Source organism: Camelus ferus, chromosome 8, assembly GCF_009834535.1.
Source record: "Camelus ferus isolate YT-003-E chromosome 8, BCGSAC_Cfer_1.0, whole genome shotgun sequence".
Lineage (NCBI taxonomy): Eukaryota > Metazoa > Chordata > Mammalia > Artiodactyla > Camelidae > Camelus > Camelus ferus.
The window spans coordinates 35,048,242-35,069,918 of record NC_045703.1 but is presented as its reverse complement, the minus strand read 5'-3'; the positions used below and the strand labels follow the sequence as shown (position 1 = coordinate 35,069,918).

General features: G+C 34.8%; 2 protein-coding genes across 2 annotated transcripts in view; one reads left to right on the top strand and one right to left on the bottom strand.

The window, feature by feature from the left end:
• The window catches only part of NT5DC1 (5'-nucleotidase domain containing 1), a 111,082-nt gene that overhangs the window by 67,293 nt on the left and 22,112 nt on the right, over positions 1–21,677 (bottom strand). The gene's annotated exons all lie outside the window — the stretch shown is intronic.
• The window catches only part of COL10A1 (collagen type X alpha 1 chain), a 37,487-nt gene that overhangs the window by 10,915 nt on the left and 4,895 nt on the right, over positions 1–21,677 (top strand). The window contains exon 2 of the mRNA XM_032484741.1: positions 19,379–19,547. Coding sequence (XP_032340632.1) covers positions 19,394–19,547 — 154 coding nt within the window. The 5' untranslated portion in view covers positions 19,379–19,393. The remainder of the gene's footprint in view (positions 1–19,378; positions 19,548–21,677) is intronic.

Below are 21,677 nucleotides of genomic sequence, written 5' to 3'. Positions count from 1 at the left end.
GTCTGTTTGCTTTCCTGTCATACACAGTGGGAAGCAGCATAAGCCAGTAGATAGAAATGGCTTATAATGCTCTGAAATTTTGCAGGGATGAAGATAGCTATTTATGCTATTAATTGTGAAAAAGTTCTTAATACTTTGGAAGTGACTGAGTAATTTAAATTGTGTTGAATTTGCTAATAATATCAGCTACACCTTCGAATTCTGAACCAAATGTGTAATTACCCTAAAATGTCCTGCCAGACAAAACATATTTTGAGAACTTTGTTGGTTTACTGTCCACCTGTGTTTATCCATGGATTATGTACCTGCCTTATAATAAAGAAAGAAAAATTTAAGAAACTCATGAAATAGGCTAAAAATCCAAATGTCTAGGAAAGTCTGAGAAGTGTGGTCAGTTTCCATCACTTAAATTTTTATTATTTTGCCAGTGATGAAAACAAAGGATTGGTTCCTTTGAATAAGATGTAACTTACAAATCAGTGTCACTAATATATATTGAAAATATTTCTTTGGCTAGATTATTTTCCCTGTTATACTGTCAATTTTGATTTCTTATAGAAATGACTGCCTGTAAAGTCAACCACTCAAAATATGGTTTAAAAAGTCAGTATACTTAAGTATACCTGAATATTAAACATTATTCTGTTTATTTTATATACTAAAGTATATCTGATCTTTAAACATTATTCTAATTATTTTCCTCCATTTTCCCATAGAGAAAAACAAAAAAAAAATCAAACTTTAGTTAATAATGACTTTGTTATATGAACCATTTGACTTTTAGCCATTTCTTCTTTAACAACAAAAAAAATGATGTCGTGAAAAAAATATATATAATAATTTGTTATCATCAGTAATACTTCTATTAGTTAATGTCCATACTTTGAAAGTACAATGAAAACTGACATTCACAATGATGGTTCTATGGCAATGTAAGATTCAGCAGTATTAGCAAAAAGAAATTAAACTTTAGGATTATAGTTATCTACTACTGTACTCAAATGCTCAGAAAAGCAGGCAATCTTTCGATGGCATGTACAATAAATTAAACGAAAACAAATGCTACATTCTTTTCTCTTTTGCTTTTTGCCTTTTTATAAGACGTATTTTGGAATAGATTATACTGTACATGTTACAGCATTCAAAAGGTAAAGCTGGGCATACAATGAAAAGTCAGTCTCCCTCCCACACCATCTAGTTCCCTTTCAAAAAGGCAACCATTCTTACTAGTTTCTTGTCCATCCTACATAAAGGGCATGAAATAATCTGTGCTACATATATAATAATTGTGTGTATTTTACACAAGTGCTGTTTTACTATATATTCTATGCACTTTTTTTTGTCCTACTAAATATATTCTGGAGGTCCTTCCATATCAGCCCATAAAAAGGTGCCCCTGTTTTTTTAATGACTACTTAATGTTCTACTGCATACATACACAAAAATGTAGCTTGTCTTTGTCAATGAATATTTAAGGAATTTCCTTCTTTGGCTATTACAAACAATGGCGTAACAAGTAACCCCGTATATACATCATCATGTAATTATATCTGTAGGATAAATTCTTAGAGATGGAACTCTTGAGTAAAGGTCATGTGCATTTAAAAATTTTGAAGTTTGTATTAATTAGTTTTTGCAGCAGTTTCTATCTGCAACTCCTTATTATGAATGAGAATGATATCTTTGCACAAGCCTAAAGCCATTTATATTTCCTTTTCTGTTGGCTGTTTATATCTTTCTGGTATCCACAGAGTCAGGAGAAGGAGGATGGCTTCTCTTCATTTCTGTGCTGCCCTCCAGAAATAAGTAAGAGGAAACTTTTGCTGGGTGCAGGGCTCCACAAAAAAAACCTAGATTGCATACTAACTTAAGATAATTATCAAACACTAAATTCTGGGCAAGTGTTCGTTGCTCTTAAATATTGTTGCATAAATGTTAAAAGAAGGTGAGAGGGTACCAAAAATTCTACATGGTTAGTTTACAAATAGAATTTTCAACTCAGCCACATAACAACTACTGGCAAAAATGAAGTTGTATTCTAAATAACATAATAAACTACTAAAACTTGGAAATAATATTTAAAGAGAGAAAAAAATAAAACAACCTATTTTCATATTTTATTGGATGGAAGACACAAGTTTGAGTTTTAGATCTCTAGCAATGCCTAGAAGAAAGCTCTGAAATATTAATAGAAAAATATGTAACGTGATGAATAAGTAAATATTGGGTTAAGAGATGAAGATAAAATAAGACAAGAACAGGATTTCAAATAAAATAACAAAGGATCCATTTTAATATCTTAAATGAATGTGAAGCTTGTGGATTTATCTTCAAGCAATGATGCAGTCAATCCCTTACTGAGGTAATAAAGAACAGAGAAAACTTTGCATTTTGAAAATAAGCATTCCTTTTTCACCATAAATTTAATATTATTGTTTAATTTTTTTAGAATTTCGTAACAGAGAGTTATTAACTCCAATCTTATAATGTAGATAATCCAAATATTTTGTTGCCAACTCTTTTCATCGTATCTCATCTTTCAAAACAAATTCATCTGGAGACATTTAATGGTTAGTGGTTATCAGTATCCTCTGTAACAGAACACAGTTTGCAGAGGGAGGGGAAGATCCTAAAGAAGCTTCCAGCTATTATAATGCTTCAAACCCACAGGAAGCTTTTATGTTCTATTACTTTGCTCACGTACTAAATTTAAAAGGGGCTCCATTTCTCATGTGTCAATCTGATGTAAGAATCAAACCTAAGATTGGTTTGTTCCTTCACTCTGAGAATATATCAGCATCATATCCCTTTTCCCTCAGCTCACGTCCCCACTGCTGGCAACTAGCACATTTTAAAAATAAACCAGGAACTTTCAACAGAGTTGTGTAGACAACAGTCAATGCTGTCTGTCTAAAGTTCCTTAGTTTAAAAAGTCTCATTTTGAACCACACGCCAAACAGAGGTCTCATTCTCCTATCATGCGTATTTGTGGCTGGGATACTGTGAACTAGCTCAAAGCTGTTGGAGACAAATACCACTGGCTCACTACTCCTGCTTTACTTCTTGCTGCCACACCAGTTCCTCTAGACATTGTATTACTGTTGTGAAGTCTAAGAAATAGTCTGGTGTGTCCCAACGTCTGGTGTGGATCACAAACTCACTCTAGGAGTCCATTTACTAGCTTACTGGAAATCAATGTTAATTTAAATACACCCAGACATTCCTAAATTTAAAGCCTTCCATTTAAAGTAATATAGAAAACTAGGAAAGACAAGTTCAATAAACATATGTAGCAGCTTGGTGTATGTGAATGGAAGCTACTGTTCTCCTTTAAGTTTACATGTTAATGTTTAACAAGAATAAATGTTCAGTCTGATCTGCAGGACTTTGGGGGTTCCTGTTACTCTTTCGAGGGGTCCATAAGATCAAAATTATTTTCATCATAATATTATTTGGCTTTTTCATACTATGGAAAGGACTTCATAACTGTATGACTCAACTTATATGAAAATGTCCAAAACTGGCAAACCTATAGCAACAGAAAGCAGATGAGGAATTGCCAGGGATGAGGGGAGGCCAGAAGAGGGAGTGACCACTTAATGGGCTTGGGGTTTCCTTTGGGTGCTGAAAATGTTCTGGAACTAGGTAGTGGTGGTGGTCTACAACTGAAGAGGCTACTGAATTGTATTTTTAAAATGGTTCAAATGGTGAACTTTACGTTACACGAATTTTACCACAATAAAAAACTAAGATCAAAAAAAAAAGTTTGTTTTCATATTTTCTGTTATAAGAAGGACTCCAATTATATAAAACTCCAGAAATCCAAATATCCAAATGCAGAGTGGCCACTACCAGTAATAAAACAGCTCTGGATATCCTCATAATAAAAAAATCAACAACCATACTTTTTTGGCAATGAGTGTGAGAAATCATAACAAAAAAGCTCCAATCTCTCTAAATTTTTCCTTAAGTTGTAAAAAGGTTTAAGACATCTCATTCATATCTGCATTTTTATAGAGTTACAAACATCTTATTGTTATAGATCAAAACTAATAGAGAAAATACAACACAACCAAACACTGCTACAAATTCAGCCACGCTGCAATTAATGACACTTCATAATATTCCTTGATTTGATTACAATAAAACATATCACTATAGTTAATTTTTTGAGTAAATGATTTATTTCCTTTTAAGCTTATCCATAAAATGATCACTTGTATTAAAAAAGGGGCACTCTCTCATTCCTTAACTATAGCCAACAAGTCAAGTGTAACCTGCTGGCAGTTTTCATAGGGAGAAAAAAACATCTATTGGTAGTAGAATTAATTCATTCTGAACAAAAAAATTAAAATAAAAAAGCTGGGAAAATGTAGCACTACTCTTTCTAATGTTATTTATGTTGGTGGAAATTCCTTCAGTTATTATGTATCAGAGACAAACTTAGTATGAGTAAAGTGTCAGACATTTTGATATTACTCCTAAATATTATACAAAACAAAGGAATTTCAGAGTAACAGCAAAATGTGTATGACAGAACCACAGCCTTCTTCTAAATAACATATAAACTATAATAGCTATGTTTTTTTTAACTTTTTTTTATTGAGTTATAGTCATTTTACAATGTTGTATCAAATTCCAGTGTAGAGCACAATTTTAGCTATGTTTTTAACCACCAAATTTTCCCACCATAAAACGTAAATAGAGAATAGTTAATCTAGGTTTTCTGAGGCACGCGCTTGATCTCCGTGCATTCAGACTAACACGTGTGAAGAGCTGGGACATATAGGAACAAAGGCCTTTGAATAAGAAAGTACCTGTTAGAGCTGGGAAACACAGAACCTTATATCTTCAGCAGCCTGAAGAAGACAGTTCACAAGAAATGAAAAGAAACAAGAAAAGCAGTGCCAAATTATTTTTCAGGGTTTGAAGAACACTATACATTTATTTCACTGATTCCTTCCAGTTTACCTCTGAGCCACTGCCATGCACCTCCTTGAATTATCATTATCAAGTTGCCCAGATAGCTAAAGACATTTCTACTGTAAGTACAAAACTTAAGTTTTCACCACACACTATAAACAAAGGATCTTATTTACCTGCACGTTTATTTTTAGATTCCAACAGATTTCAACAAAATTTTCAGAAACAAGCTACAAGTTCATTTAACATGTTTTAAGAGTAGAAAATGAATTTAAGACTGGAACTGGCATTGATGATACATAAAATAATTAAATAGAAAATAGAAAACCTGAACCTAAGCAGGAGATACTTTTTAGTGGACAAATTAGGTTGTATGTGGTTTTGATTTCTAAGTTACTAAAACAATTTTTTTCAACTCATTGCAACCTCTACTTTTTCCTAAGAATATGTCAAGTAATGAATTTTTTAGGTTAAAAAAGCAAAAATGATGTTAGTTTGTGATAGTCTGTCTTTAAAAATTAAATTACTAAAATTGGTCCCCCTAAATTCTGAAAGATAAAATGGAACAGTTGTGAAGTATACTAGTATTAGTTTCATATTTTAGAAAGGGTATCCATTTAGACCTCTCAAAAAGTTTTGTAGATATCAAAATAATAAGGAGTAATATCCTAGCAACAATTCCACTTGTATCATGCATTACAAATCAGGTATGAAATGAAAATAAGGTAATAAGTCTTTTTTGGGTTTTTATCCAAGTAACTTCAAAATTTTCCTGTAAAAGGAATTCGTCTATATTTTTCTAGACTAGAGACATACCACATCTACAGTATTTTTCTCAGAAAATCACTTACTGAAACAATTAGGAACTTGTATGAGGATTTTCAGTATTAAATGCTGACCATAATCCTCAATCAGAAACATTCTCCTATTGGAAACTCCAATAAGGAAAATGTGGTGCTAGTTATTATTGTAGGAAAATAACTTTTCCTTGAATTCAAATGTCAAATATAAACTTCTGTTAATAATTTATAAAACCTTTTCAAGTAAACCTAGAATTACTGTAAAAAGAATGATCACTTATCTCTATTACAGAAAAGTCATCAAAAGGAAAATTTAGTGAAACATTATCTACCATCATTCAAAGAGGTGCCAAGTCTTTTCTTGAATATACAGTGGCTTAGAGTCCCACTGGGAAGTTGGGAAAAGAATAATAACAATAACTTATTGGGTCTCAATGAGTTATTTTTAAAACCAGTCTTTCTTGGCTAGATGACAGCTGCAGACGACACATAACACGCTGTACCTCTGGAAAACACATAACTATAAAACCAACCTTTAAAGTACATAAGAAATGCTGCAACTCAACAATGACAACAACAACAACAAAAGACAATGCAGTAAAATATGGGAAAAGATACAAACAGGCATTCGAGAGAAGAGTAAGCACAACTGGCCAAAAGACATATGAAAATATGTTCACCCTCATTAGAAATCAGGAATATGCAAATAAAAATCTAACAAGACGGCATTCTATAATCACTGATTGATAAACTTTAACATTTAAATGACTGTGATTCTTATGCTTTGCTGCTAAAACATAAAATGGCTTTAGCAAACAATCTGGCATTATCCAGTAAAACAGAAAATTTCACTCCTAGGTATACTCCCTAGAAAATTTCTTTTGTGGGTAGCCAGGAAACATGTAACAGACTATTTCAAGCACCTTTATTTTGAATAGCAAACAAATAAAAATGAGCTAAATATCCATCAGCAGATGAACAGAGGAATTCTGGATACACCAGGGGAAACATGAATGAACAATAGCCACACACATAGCATGGACAAGTCTCAGAAACATAATGGTGCATCAGAAAAGCAAGTTGCAAAAGCTCTTGCGGAAAATGCCAATACAGCACTGGAACCTGGCGTCCAAGCTCTCAGCTCTGCCACCTACTGGCTTATTGAGCCTGTGCAATTCTTTAACCTGCTGGGCTTCAGTGTCCTATCATACAAAGAGTGATACTGTCACAGGAGGTTCTGTGGATCAAATGAGAAAAGCAAAGTACCTGAGGCACAGAAGACACAAAACAAATCCAAGTCCGGTATGAAGACAAAGCTGAATCAGATCTAATTAGTGACAATCACAGAATGCTATTTAAAAATGACCAACAGCAACTCAAGGGCCTTATTAGGGTCTCAAAGACAGACAATTTTTATACAAATGGCTGTTACCTTGACAATGACTTAATATTTATAATGTCACTTAAGGAAAACAAAGATATACTCCTATTTCTCCCTTTCCTCCCATGACAATAAATATCTAAAGAACCACAGCTCTTAAAATGCCCCACATATGTACTTTTCAAATGGAAAATCAGATCTTAAAGTGCTTTTTAAATTTAAGCTAAGGGCTCTTTATTGTCATACAAAATGTTTTTTAAAAATTCTGATAAATTTAATCAATACTGCAAAGCCAAATGCCTTTTAAAAGCAGTTCAACACTGTTCTATTGTAGCATACAATATGCATTAAAATGTACAAGAATTTTGATGTATCAGAACTGAGGGTAAAATAAGATATAATAACAGATGGTTCTCAAATACAGTTATTTCTCAACAGTACTGTGAAGTCAGCTTTTAAAAGGTGTTATCCAAAACATAATAATTGCATTACCCAAAATCTACACAAGTTTAATCAACATTTGTACTAAATAACAGAATTTTAAGTCTTCAGTCACTTACAAATTGTTATTAGTAGACTGAGAGCTTTCCTTCCCCAAAAAAACATATTTGGTAAGGTTGGTTGTTTCCCAAGGGCTACAAAACTCTTAATATTTCCCCCTTAAATTCTCCTACCAGAATTTTTGCCAAATAATTATTTCCTCATTATATGTGTATTTTTATATTTGCACTAATACTTACTATACGCGTACCTCTATTTTTTGTAACTGCACTATTTTATCTATTTTATCTGTCATATATGATCAATAATGTCTTTTACTAAATTAATCTTTAAAAGCTTTTCTTGGCTTCTGTTTATGGGTTGCAAAGTTAAAACGCAATTATAAACTAAATTTACCAATGGAGAAATAAAGGTTAATGGAAAAAATCAAACCAAAAGCAGGACTGGAGGCAAAATGGAAAATACCCCAATATCTAATCTTATTCTCTTAACATCATAGTTGTAATCAAGGGCACTCCTCTGTCACTTTTAACACATGCTAAAATATAAAATTCTACACAAATCTGAAGATCCAAAAAATGAAATTCCGAACACATCCTACTAGTGTATGTAAATGAGTGTTATTTTTTGCAAAATCAAGCATAAATTCTAATGCCATTCCATCAGCTCCACTCAGAAATTACATCTAAATACTAAACACAAATAATAAAACTGCTATGTACTCAAAATTAAGAAGTGGCGTTATATCAACAAAACTGTATACTGGAACACAACTTTTTATAAAAACAATACTGAACTTAGATTTGGAGGAAAAAAAATTCTTTGATAAGCATGCTAGTCCTAGTTTAAAATAGGATAATACTAAATCTTAAAGTGAATTTTAAGTTTTCACACGATATTTGAGTTCTTTATGATGTATTTGACAACGGAAAAATGATTTTTCCATTTGAAGGGCAGGGGTAAACTAAAGATAGGGGTTAGGTAAATTATTAGCTCAGAGTTGAGTTACTTTGAACATATTAAATCTAAGGAGATAGTAGGATTTGAAGAAGTTGGTCAAAGGTCACTTAGGATATAATAGCAAGAGATTCAAATGATGATTTCACAAAAAGCTCTCTGCCTTTTCTTTAAAAAAAAAAAAATCAAACTCTCTGGAGTTGAGAATCCCACATTAAAGTTTCTACATTTCAGAAAAAAAAAAACTTTTTTCAGAACAAATAGCTCTCATAAATTTTACTACAGGTTATCCATTGTTAGGATTAAAATATTAGTAATAATTCAAACATCTCTCACAATATCGAGAATTTTTTAGTCATGCCACCCTGCCTTTCAATCATTATAAAAGAACATGATGGGCTAAAAATAAGCATGTTAGACACTTCTTCAGTATAAAAGCAAACATATCAACATTAGCACTGTTTGCTTTTTCAATTAGCTTCTTTTTTAATTAGCAATTTCTAAACCCACCCATGCTAGAACTGAAACAACATGGCTCTTTCAAGAGCAAAGAATGAAAACAGCTTCCTTCAGTTTCAAAAGATCTGGGAAGCAAGTGTAGGGAATTACACTTTCATACAAACTCTTAACAAAGAACAGCCAACACAGTAGTTCGGAATTAAATAGTGCTTTACTTAAATAATACTGGGTCCCTTGTAAATCCTCAAGAAATACATCCATAGAAAATAGCTTTACCATCACCTACTGTGTGATCTTGGCTAGGATGCTTAACCTCTCTGGGTCTCAATTCTTCATGTCTAAAGATGTGAATAATAACAGTACCTATCTCATGGGGCTGCTATAAGAAGTAAATGAGATAATGCAAATCTCTTTACCGAGCACACAGTAAAAGCTTAAAATATGTTAGCTATTCAGGTGGATATTTTCTAACAGATTTCAAGCTCTGAAAGACACCTGGTTTTCCACACAAATATATAGGCACAGTAAATAAGAGTATTTGTGAAAACATGAACAGGGATGGGTATGCTGATCCACAGCCCAGAGTAGTGCCTGAAGCATAGCTAAAACATATCTCTTTTGAATTAAAGAATAATGAGGCTAGAGTATTTAGTACAACTTGTGGAACACAAAATCGTATTATATCATTCATTATGTAATAGAATGGTACATTACCTCTGGTTTTCATGGGAAAAAGTTAATTCTGCCCAAACATATCTTTGCTAAATACAGGTTGTGTGTGTGTGTGTGTGTGTGTGTGTGTGTGTGTGTGTGTGTGTGTGATTGTTATCCAGAGGACTAAGTTAGAGTCATTAAAAAAAATGGGTTTGTGTCTGCTTCAGACAAAATTTAAATATCAGTTTCTGGTACTTACTAAGATTAGTATTTCTTGCAGCTCTAATATTCATTTTTTTGTGATACTGAATGTAATTCTCTAATTTTTCATCTTAACAAACTTGAATGTTCTAAAATATCTATCTAGTACTCACTTTTCAAATGGTAACAACTTCTGTTCCCTTTAAAGGTCATATATTTCCATTCAGGAGAGAAGATGCTAACAAGTCTTTGGGGGCAGGGTAAGAGTCAATAACTGCTGTCAGTAGTCTATCAGCCCATTTGTATTTCCTGGCATGTGTGTTGAATACATTCAGGATTTCAATGAATTGATATATCAACAAGTAAACAAGGTATGGACGGGTGAACAAATCTGGAAAATGAAGCACAGGCTTGTCTAAAAAGCTATTCATTGCTCTAGAACTGTACAGCTCAGGTTTCTGAGACATTTAAAGAAACCTCTTTAAATTCCCAAGAGTCTGGGTTCCTCTTCTTTTTTTGATTTTTCCCTCCACCCAGCCCCTATCCTGCACCCATTCCCCTTAACTCTACACCTCCGACAATGGCTACCTTGAGAAACACTGTCTTTGGAAAATCTAACCCTGAAACTGTAACTTGATTGCCAGTAGGACAGCTGGACACGCACAGACAGCAGAACAGGAGCCACACTTAGTCTCTTGTGAAAATGGCTTTGGGAAGCAGTTGTTGATGCTGTGACTTCTGCATGAATTCAGAGTTATTTTAAGGTAAGACAGACTGAAAAGACCCAGATTCAAACCAACACTGTGCAAAAGGACCCACCCCTAAATGCCCACAAGTCTGAGGCAAAATGCCCACACTCAATAAATACTGAAATCTGGTCTCCTAAAGCTCTTGATTTCTTCATTCAGCAAATATTTACAAGGTCCATGATTTGTACCAGGTACCACCTGTGCAGAGTGGAGTTTTGGTGATAAATAACCAATAGTCCTTGAGTTACATTCAGGAATGTGTATAAAGTGTGATGAGAGGACACCATCTGATGATTTGGAAAATGATTTCACGCCAGAATCCATGAATTCTGGATTCTAAAGGAGCCAGAACAAAGGTCCTAAGAGGCTGTTTGCCATTTCCCTCCTCCATAAGACTAAGATCATCAGTAGGTTGGCAGCATCTAACCCAGCAACGGGCACACAGTAGAGACTCAAGTTCCACAAACATCTGAGAAGACTGGAGCTATGAAGAGATTCAAGTATAACATCAGAGATGTTTACGTCAACATCAGTGTGGTCATCACCATTATTCTCATTTACTGAGCATTCCCAGGCACTGTTCTAACACTTTATATATATTTCACCCTCCAAGGCTCCTAACAAATAAAAATAAGAGAAAACATGGGAGCACCAGAGCACGTCTACATTTCAGCCTTATTAGCATCACAAGGGGCAAGATTTATTTTGACATAGGTGATAAAAGACAACTGAAAGAAGCTTAGCACTAAGGTTACGGGGAGAACACCACTATTAATAGTCATTATATCTTTGTGGTGCATACCTTTTATTTTACTTTTTATTTTGTACATTTCCTCTAAATAGTAATTCCCTTTAAAATCTGAAAGCAAGTAAACAGACTTTAGGGATTTCACCAATGAGGAAACCAGGGTGCAAGAGGGCCAGGTGACCTGTGATGGGCAAGAGGAAGGAGCTAGAGATGGCAGGAAGAGTGGTCTTTTAGCATCGGTCCACAGTTAGGGGTAATAGGTAATTAAGGTCTGTTTGCTGGGTCTGTCCCAGGTGACCAAGTTGTTTGATCAAAGGCTAAGTGGACTAGGGCCCAGCATTACTTAAACTGAAAACTCTGGGATGTAGTCTAATTGTTGAGATGAGTAAATTAAATAGCTGCATGAGTTATCAGTGTTGAAGGCAGGTTTCTTGGTGGTCTGTTGCCACTCACAGAAACTGTACTTTTTACCTTCTATGTACTTCGTATCCTTCAGGTAGGGAGCAAAGAGATTTAGCATATGTAGAGTTTTCTGCATAGGATAATAAATAGGGGGGCAAAGAGATTTAAGTAAAAGGCATCACCCTGTGACTTCCCTAATTAACACTTTAACTCTCTAATTACTCCTTCCAACTTAGCAGGGGCTGCACACAAAAGCTGAACTTATAAATAAAGTAGAAACGTGTTTGAACGGCCGAGAAACTGTTGGGTGGCCAAGATCCTTAAAGATCTTAGGTCCAGGAGCCAAGAAGCTCTATATTTTTATCCGGCAGGTTACTATGGAAAGACAGTGATGTCATCAAGCATCTGAGGCACAAAACAATGAGTTCTTTAAGTCATGTGGCAATTTATGGGTAAGAGAAAATAGAATTATAAATCCCTTGTTCAAACTTTCTAAATGACTCTCAGTTTTTCTTGACCTGGCCTGAAATTTTAAGTGTTTTCATCAACACCTGTTTTTATGCATGAATTTCTCCTTTCAGGACCTCAGCAGGTATCTAACCACTAAGCCACATTAGACTATTTACACAAATAGATTATTTTTAGCTCTTAGGCTCTGTAATAGCATCTACAAATGTTCTTTAGAAACTTTTTCAAGAGGAATGAGGTACAGCTAGGTGGTGGTGGAAGCTGTGGGTCTTCAGGTGCCCTACATAAACTTCTGGGCACTTTCCCCATTTCCACTGCTGAAGACTGAAGGATTAGAGGAAAAGGAAAGTCAGTATCCTGCCGGGTAAGAAGATGAACACATTAGCTCAGTCCGTGGCATTTTCCTTCAACGGGCTCCCTCACCAACAGCTCTTCAGAAATTTAGCTCGATTAAACCTTAGGGAATGAGACACATAACAGAGGAACTAGTGTCCTCATCTAAAGAATGATGTGACTGATCTAGATAACTTTTAATGTCCCTGAGAGCTTTGAGTCTATGAAAGAACAATACCCCGAATCAAAAATTAATAAATCTTAAAAGAAAATTTTAAACGTGAAAAAACTCCTTGTGAGCAAACTAAAAAGATAAATGACAAACTGGGAAAAACACGTGCAAACTAGACCACAGTAAAGAGGTTTATATGATGCCGAACACTTCTAGGAGAAGTGGGCTAGAAATGTGGTCTAACCTATAGGAAAAGATGCTCAACCACACACTTAGTAAGAATGAAAATGGCAACTAGACCAAGATTCCAATTTGCACCTTTAAGATGAGCAAAAATCTGAAAGTTCAATAAGATCTAAACAACACATCCTGTTGGGGAGGCCGTGGGGTAACAGGCACTCTAACACAGCGCTGGTGGAAATGTAAAACAACACAACATCTATGGAGGGGAATTTAATGATATGGAACAAAATTACACATGCATTTACCTTTTGACCCATGAATCCAATGTTCCAAGAATCTCTCCCAAAGATTCAGGCAAAAGTAGATATACACACAAAGTTATCACTGTAGAAATATTTGTATTATCAAGAGAGGAAATAGCACAGATGCTCATCAATAGGGAAACTGTCGAAAGTACGACGGCACATTCACACAGCGGAGTGCTATGCAGCTGTAAAAAGGAACGTGGACCATCTTTCCATGATGTTAGGCAAAGAACGCCAGATAAAACTGTTCCATAAAAAGGGGTAGAATAAAATATGTATATTATGATGCCATTTATCAAAGAAATTGGAAGGAGGTATGAATGAGTACCTATTTTTAAAAATTATTGAAGGAAAAATCAAAAACATTTTTTTAAGTAATACAATATTGTAAATCAACTATACTTCAATAAAAAATGCTTTTTAGAAAAGGTTACTTAGAGAAGGAAGGTGAAACACAGGGTGAAAAAGTCATTAATGGAAGCCAGGTTTCTCTGAATATTCCTTGTTTTCTAAGTCTGAAAAACTTGGGAGATATGTAATGTATGCTGGAGCTGGCTTGTACCGGCCTTGGTAAAGGTTCAGGTGTTTTGTGAGCTGGTGGTCTTGACCCTTGCAGCTTGAAACTGATCACGGTGGGACTATTTACATCATGGATTTCAGCATACAGACCTCCCTAACCCTTAAATAGCATTTATCAGCACACTATGGGAACTTTAGGAAAGTATCAAACAAAATTACATTTAAAAAGAGCATTTCCAAAAATTGAAAGCAAAATGACACAGACCTAACAGTGAATTGAGTGGGTAGCATTACTACATAGAAATGAACCTGTTCAAGGGACTGTAAGGCACAGCAATTTGACTATAGAGATTCAGTGAAATACCAAAAGGATTGCAAAAATAATCTTGAACCTTTTCCAGTACTGTGGTGTGAATGTCGTAATCGTCATGCTTTTTGAGAAATTGAGGGTCATGGAATAAAGCAAATGAAGAACTATATTACTGTCATGAGAATGAGATTTTTAGTATAGGACTAAGAAGCTAGAGATACAAGTTGGAACGTCATTAAGAAAATACTCCGTGGTCCTCAGTGTGAACTGGATGTATTAGTATGTAGTTATGATGTTATATACTTAATTAACACTGCATGCTCTCTCCACTGAAAAAGCCTAGAAACAATGACCAGTTCAGGACAATGACCAGTTCAGGAGCCATGCACACTCCTGAGGACCCAGACACCCAGACTGTGGTCTCCAACTTCTATTTCCCACAAAAGGAACCAAGACTCCCCGATTACAGATCTGGGTCAGGGAAAACACAAACTACTGAAAGGAAGGATGCTATAAAAGACTCCTGGGATCATATCAAAAGGATTCAGAAGCCAACATGAAGAGGCTCCTGCTGACTAAAAATGGGGGAAAAATCTGAGCAATAATAAGAATAATAACTACCACGTTTGAAACACATAAAACACGTTTAAATCCATGAGTTCATAATGCTACTGAAATACTTCACTGTGCCATGTCTGGAGGGTGCGAGGAAGCAAGCTTATTATTTTAAATGCTGGCAAAGGCATCTAGCCTGCTTTTTCTATACAAACTGTACTTCAGGGTAACCAAATAGTTGATGGAGTACTTTTCTTTATAGAAATAATCTAGTTAATAAGCAAAGGAGGAATGCTAGAATTAAGATATCCAGGGAATGATCATTCCCAGTAAACCACGAAGAGAAACAACCAGCAACAAAAGGTCTCCTGATTGAAATATACCACACCACTGTCTATAAGGGATTCTTGACCAAAACGTATTTGTGTGTGTGTGTGTGTGTGTGTGTGTGTGTGTGTCTCAAACCTGAATCACACTGAACCTCTAGCTCTGACTACCAAGTAACAGGAAATATAGGGTACAGGGAAGCATGTTAAGTGGCAACAAAATCCAAATTGTAGGAAATGGTATAAGAGAGATGACCTAGTTTCTCAACACACAAGCTGCAAAGGGGAAAAAGAGACATGGATAAGAAATCTACATAACAGGGACAGATTAATTAGGGGAAATTCATGAATCTAAGTTGAACAAACAATAATAACAAAAAAAGTATGAATATGTATGCATGTGTGTGTATACTACATATGTGCCTGTATATCTCTATATGTTTGTGTGTACATATATGTTCATGTACATGTGTGTACATATATATTTATATGTGAGTGTGTGTGTACACAAATACATAAGATAATGGGAAATGTGAACATGAATTAAAGCATTTGACAATATTAAGAAATAGTTAATTTTTTATGTATGATGAAGACACTGTTTTAAAGGAAAAGAACTCCTTACCTCCTGGAGAAGTACACTGAAATGTGCACAGGTGAATTGGCACAATTTATGGGATTCGTTATAAACATTGGGAGCTGATGAATGGAAGGACTGAGTGACAGTGACTTGAGATGCTTAAGTTGGGCAGTGGGTACAAAGGCATTCACTGTAACCATTCTCTCTACTTCTATAGGTAAGACTAAATTTCTCTACAGTAAAGTTAAAAACCAAATGAACAAAACCAACAAAAATATGTATCTAATATTAACAAGCTGGCAATAGAACACTGATACCAGACTAAGACATTCCAACTTAGAAGTCCATCATGATCACCTGAGGAGCTTTTTCAAAACAGAGTCTCTGAGCCAACACTACCTTAATGAACCTCATAGACTGAAGAGCTGTGTCATATCCCTCAGGACTGGGAGTGAGGAAGGAAGGCTGAGGACCACTGTTTAAATACCATAAGGGTGGGGGCTGTACAGTATTCATCCAGTTGTTCGTCTCTATGCCTGACACACAGGAGGTACTCAAGAAATAGTTGGTGAATTAATGAATGACCCTGGGAAGTGAAAATGAATAGGTGAGCTTAACAGCAGCTCAAACGCTCAATGTGCAAAAAACAGCATTCATATTTGATACTCAAAAATCACTTAGGTTACTGAGTTTAAAGAGCATGACTTTCTGTTTTTTAAGTAGAATGGGTTTTCATCATAAAGCCACAGACTAGTCACTTCAAACAGCTACAAGTAAACTCCTAGAATAAAAATAGTTTTAAATAAACAATTGGGTGGGGTGAGGCTAGCAAATATTCTGATTCTATAATCTGTTTTGAAGACAGTGCTTCTTATGTGACTAACAAAGAAAACAGTAGTCAAATTCCTTGTGCTGAAATAAGTACACTATTTGCAAACAGGGTTGAACATCCAAGGCGTATTCAATAAAGACACCACATTTCCCAAAGTGAAATGGGAATATAGAATGACAAATACCCACATATATTTACACGTCCCCAAAAGAAGGCATATGACCACCTGGTATGGACTTTTGTCTCTAATAATTACCAAGTGGAGCCAAGCCCACTGTCTCACCACAGGAAACAGCAAAATACCTCAAGCACAAGAATAATCTAATTTTAAAGCTGGGAGGAGCTTGGAAACCTAGTCTAACCTTTCCATTGTGTTGATGAAAAAACAGATACCTAGAGATGTTAAAGTGAAAAATTCTGGAAATAGTTGGAATAGCCACAGACGAACACGTGGTCTACACAGGTGCCCAGAATGAAGAGCTGAGAATTACTCTCTGAACTTCTGAGTGAATGGTATCTCACAGGGTATCAGTCTCGATTACAAACAGATAAGGGTGTGTCTAGGTGTGTGTAACCATATATACACACAAGACTAGAATATGCACTTCCAATAACTCCTTTTAAAAAAAATTCTTCAGCCTAGCATTTAAGGGCATCCACAATGTTGCATCACTTACTCTTTTCCAAATCTTTTCCAAATGAACCATAAATAGATGGAAGGCAGCCATGTCTCTCCCTCATCTTTTGCGGTCTCTTACGGATGTAGTAGAGGACATAGTATAACCACAAATGCTGGTCCACAGATAATTTCCAAATGATGAAAGAAAGATTCGAAAATGTAACATAAACTTTCAAATTCTGTTCATCTGAGCTGATATAAGAGCCATATTTCATGTGTATCTATGAGTATTATATAGAAGTAGATTTTAAAATATGGCAACCGATAAAAGATTTAAAATTGAGTTAGGAGAAAGGGAGGCAGTGAGGTGAGTTATCCATTCACCTTTCTGCAAGGTGCCACACAAGGCTTAGTTCAAAATACATGCAGAAAATTACATGCAGGGGAGGAAGAAGGGAAAAGAAAAAGTACAAACCCTTATTTCACCCACTTCATTCAATTATTTCAATTACTGATCCATCCTGAATCCATATTACTTTAGTTCTGCAGAGATTTTTTAAAAAAGATGCACCTATGTCTATTATGGACTTTTCCTTCTCACCTACTTCACCTGTACAGTTGATAGGATTTAGCTCTAAAATAATAAAATTAAATAAGAATCAAAATTTGGCTTCTCAACTTCCTGTTTTTATTAGATTCCTTAGGATCTTGAAAAATTATTTTAAGAGTCTCCTAATATTGTTAAGGAGAATGCTAACCAGTGAAAATAACAAAGATAACATTTACTTCCATACTTGGGGTAGAAAAATATTTCTAACTGGGCTGATTTAAGATCCCTGAAGGAAACTGCAAGTTAAACCAGTAATATTTCTAAAAAGCAAAGTCTGAAGACTGTTTTTCTTCTGAAATGAATATAGCAACCTTATTTAAATGGACATGATATGATATTATCAAGTTAAGGGTTTTTGTACTCTCCACTGCAACTCTAAAGGAAAACTCAAAATTAAGCAATAAAATCTGAAGCCATTTACTGAATACAGTATAGTGCTGTAAACAATGAATTTAAATCCTTCAGGGTAATTATATTGCTAACTCTACTATTAAATTCATGGATGTCTTGCCTCTGTCTGGAAATTTTTAAATATTTAATATGCAAAAGCATGAAATATTTATATGCTAATATATTTTAAATTTCTTATTAAAGTCCGAGGACTGACTTACACTAAAATCCTAAAATACAAAATAGCATACCTACATTTTCATCATTATGTTTCTCTTGAGCCTAAAAATAAGAACTGAAATAAGCTATTTTCATACAAAATTTATAAATATTAATGGACACATTGATGGCTTTATGTAATAACTGAAGAATTTAGATGATGATTTAAAATCACACTCCCCTCCAAAGGCCTTTTCCTCTACTTTCATATACTACCAAATATTTTCAACCAAGTAACACAAGAATGTGCTTTATAAAAATATAAAGAGGGTAGGATCATCCCATTATGAACTAACCTAAACATGAGTAATAACTTCTAAAATAAAAGCACAGAAAAAGATGGTGCATGGTTAAAACTATTAATATACATTTAAGACAAAGAGTTTATTTTTCAATAAGAAAACAAGGAAAAGAGAGCCTGACCTGATCTTGTATGCCTGCCCAATAGAACTTTCCACCATAATTAGTGCTTTTCACCTCTGGGGCAAGGGGAGGAGCTTAAACTCAGGGTGACCTCATGTAGTAAGGGAGAAACAGTATAAATACTGCAGGACAGCTCTGGAGAGGGCACCTTCTGCACTGCTCACCTGGGCACAGAGGAAGGCAGAAAGCTGGTAAACTAACTCCAGGAAGTCCCAGCATCCAGGTAAGTCCATGACTTGATGCTCACTGGTGGACCTCCATGTTAGCTTATGGGGAAACAAGCTTCAATAAATTAACTATTTGTTTTCTTCAATTAAAAAAAAAAAAGCCTTTCCATTAAAATGCACTCAGAAAGTTTAATTTGTATCAGTCTACTAAAAACAGTCTTAATAAAACTGTATTTGTAAAAATATGTCCTAATCTGAATTTCAGTGTATTTGAGACTATTGGTAATTTCAGTCTATATCAAAGATCTTGAATTATTTAATACAGACATCCAACTACAGTTTCTGTGTTTCTTTTATTTCAACTACTTTGTTTTCACTGGATTACCTGGATGTGGTTTCCAGACACAACTAAGACATATATTCATATAATTATGAATTATAACTCTCATTAATTTATGGAATCTGTTCAGAATATATAGGATAAGGTTTATAAAAAGTAGATAACTATATAAAGAGTTCATCTGGGCAACATTAGAAAAACAAAACAGGCCAATAACAAAGCTCTATGAAATTATTCTTTTCTGTTTTTCAGACTCCACCTGAGAACATGCTGCCACAAATCACCCTTTTGCTGCTAACATCCTTGAACTTGGTTCATGGAGTGTTTTATACCGAGCAATACCAAACACCTACAGGCATAAAAGGCCCACCATCCAACACCAAGGCACAGTTCTTCATTCCCTACGCCATAAAGAGTAAAGGTAAACTGAACTATACATTTTGCTTTATTAACTAGTGAGTTGTTGCTTTCTACAATCTTAATGATCTCTTTAACAAAATGTTTTAATTTCTGTTTGGGGTTAAATTATCTTCAAACTCCTCAATTAGCCCATTTGAATGACTTACGGAAAAAGTAGGTCTGTTCAAGAACATTCAAATTCTTCACACACGTACAGCACAGAGATATACCTGAAGATTATTAGGAAACTTTAGGTGTAGAAATTTTTTTCCCTCAAATGATGCTTTTGCACAAATAACTACCCATAATCTAGAAATAGTAATCCAGTCAAATTAATTATGTTTATAATATTTTAACTAAAAAAATTGCCAATTGTCTATAAAAAGAATAGCAGGTTTGTATACCTAAATGCTGACATATATTTACTTTAAAAACTTACTCTGCTAGCTTACAAATACATACAAAATTGAGTACTAATTGTCAAATTAGATGCCCTCTGAAGAAATGTAACAGGCAAGCAAAGTAGCAGTTCTCACAATTTTCAATGCATTTTTGCTTGGTAGTTAAGTGCGCGGACTTAACTACCTCCCAGCAGCTCTGCAAGCCTTACTGCCTTCTCTGTGCTTTAGCGTCTTCATTTGTAAAACAAGGAGCACCTATTTCAAAGAGCTGTTCTGAAGCTTAAATGAGTTAATCTGTAAAGTGCTGAAGTGTTAGCTATTACTCCTACTGCTACTACGACGACTACTACACCGGCTCTCCTGCTACTACTACTTCTCACACTGTTTCCATCACTCCTCCTTCTATTATTACTACTACCACTTCTCTCCTCTTCCTCCTCTTCCTACTACTACTACAGTATTGGTGCTGTAGCCTCAGATAAGTTTTAACTTTTTTCTTGGATCTGTTCTTCATCTACTCAGCTTTCTTGGGTACTATGAAGAGTACTGATACAATGCATATAAAGTACTAACGGATTCTCGAAGAAGAGAGACTATTAGGTTTCATATTCATTAATCCCATTTAATAGCATCTGACACAAACTGCCGGTTACAGGACTGAATTACCCTGAATAATCTGAACTGACTGTAGGATTCAAATTTCTTTTCCATAGTATTATTTTCATTATGCATACATATTTTATCCTACAAATAGAGCTAAGAATATTTGCCATAAACTTTAAAAATTATGCTTGTGGAGACAACCATTTTTAGCAAATTAAATTTATAGGACTGCCTTCTTCAGAAGAAAGGTAAAATTTTTAATGTTTCATAAAAGGTAGCTTAATAGTCAAAAATAAATGCAAAGTACTCAACAGTCTTGAATGTCTCAAAATACAAATAAAATATGAGAAAGAAAAAGTTAGGAAGAAAAGAATAAAAAGAAGAAAACCTGCTACTTTACTAGAAGCAACAAGCACAATTTGACATGCTATGACAAGCAGCCCTGGGTCACACTTTCTATGATCACAAATTCAGACTCTCTGTAGCTTACCAAGACCATAACAAACCATCATGAATCAAAAATAAAATGCACCACTTTTAGAAGGTTAAAATGTTTTCTATCTTTTCACCATAATGTACTGCATCATTTTGGTTATTTCTGCAGAAAAAATGAAATATATATCTTTTTTAACAAATGAAAAATATAGTAGCTGTATTTTAACTATTAATCCACTTTACCTGATAATACAAGGTAGAAACTCAAATACATTATTATGCATTGGCAGTCAAGTGAAGAGAAAAGCCCACAATTTACACAAGCAAAACATTGAGCTGATAATAGATATACAAAGAATTCCCACGTAATCCCTAGGCACATCTGTTCAACACAGATTAAAAGAGAACTCAGCCAAAACACACTAAGTTATGCTGCAGAGGATTCCACAACTGGTGGGCACATGGGCGCCGCATTCTGACCCAGTCAACCACTTTGTCAGCATTTAAGAAACTTGTCTTCTGGGTAATCATTATTTTCTGAGGATGGTGCCACTCTATTAAGCTACAAACAGGGGCTGTCCCCCAAGGATACAACAGAAGTCACGTTCTCTCATACACTGAGAGGTAGAGCACTCAACAGGCTAACATTCCAAGTGATAGAGGTCTCCATCTTCAGAGTTCTAGTCTCAAATGTGCTCAACGCAGTCATTCTC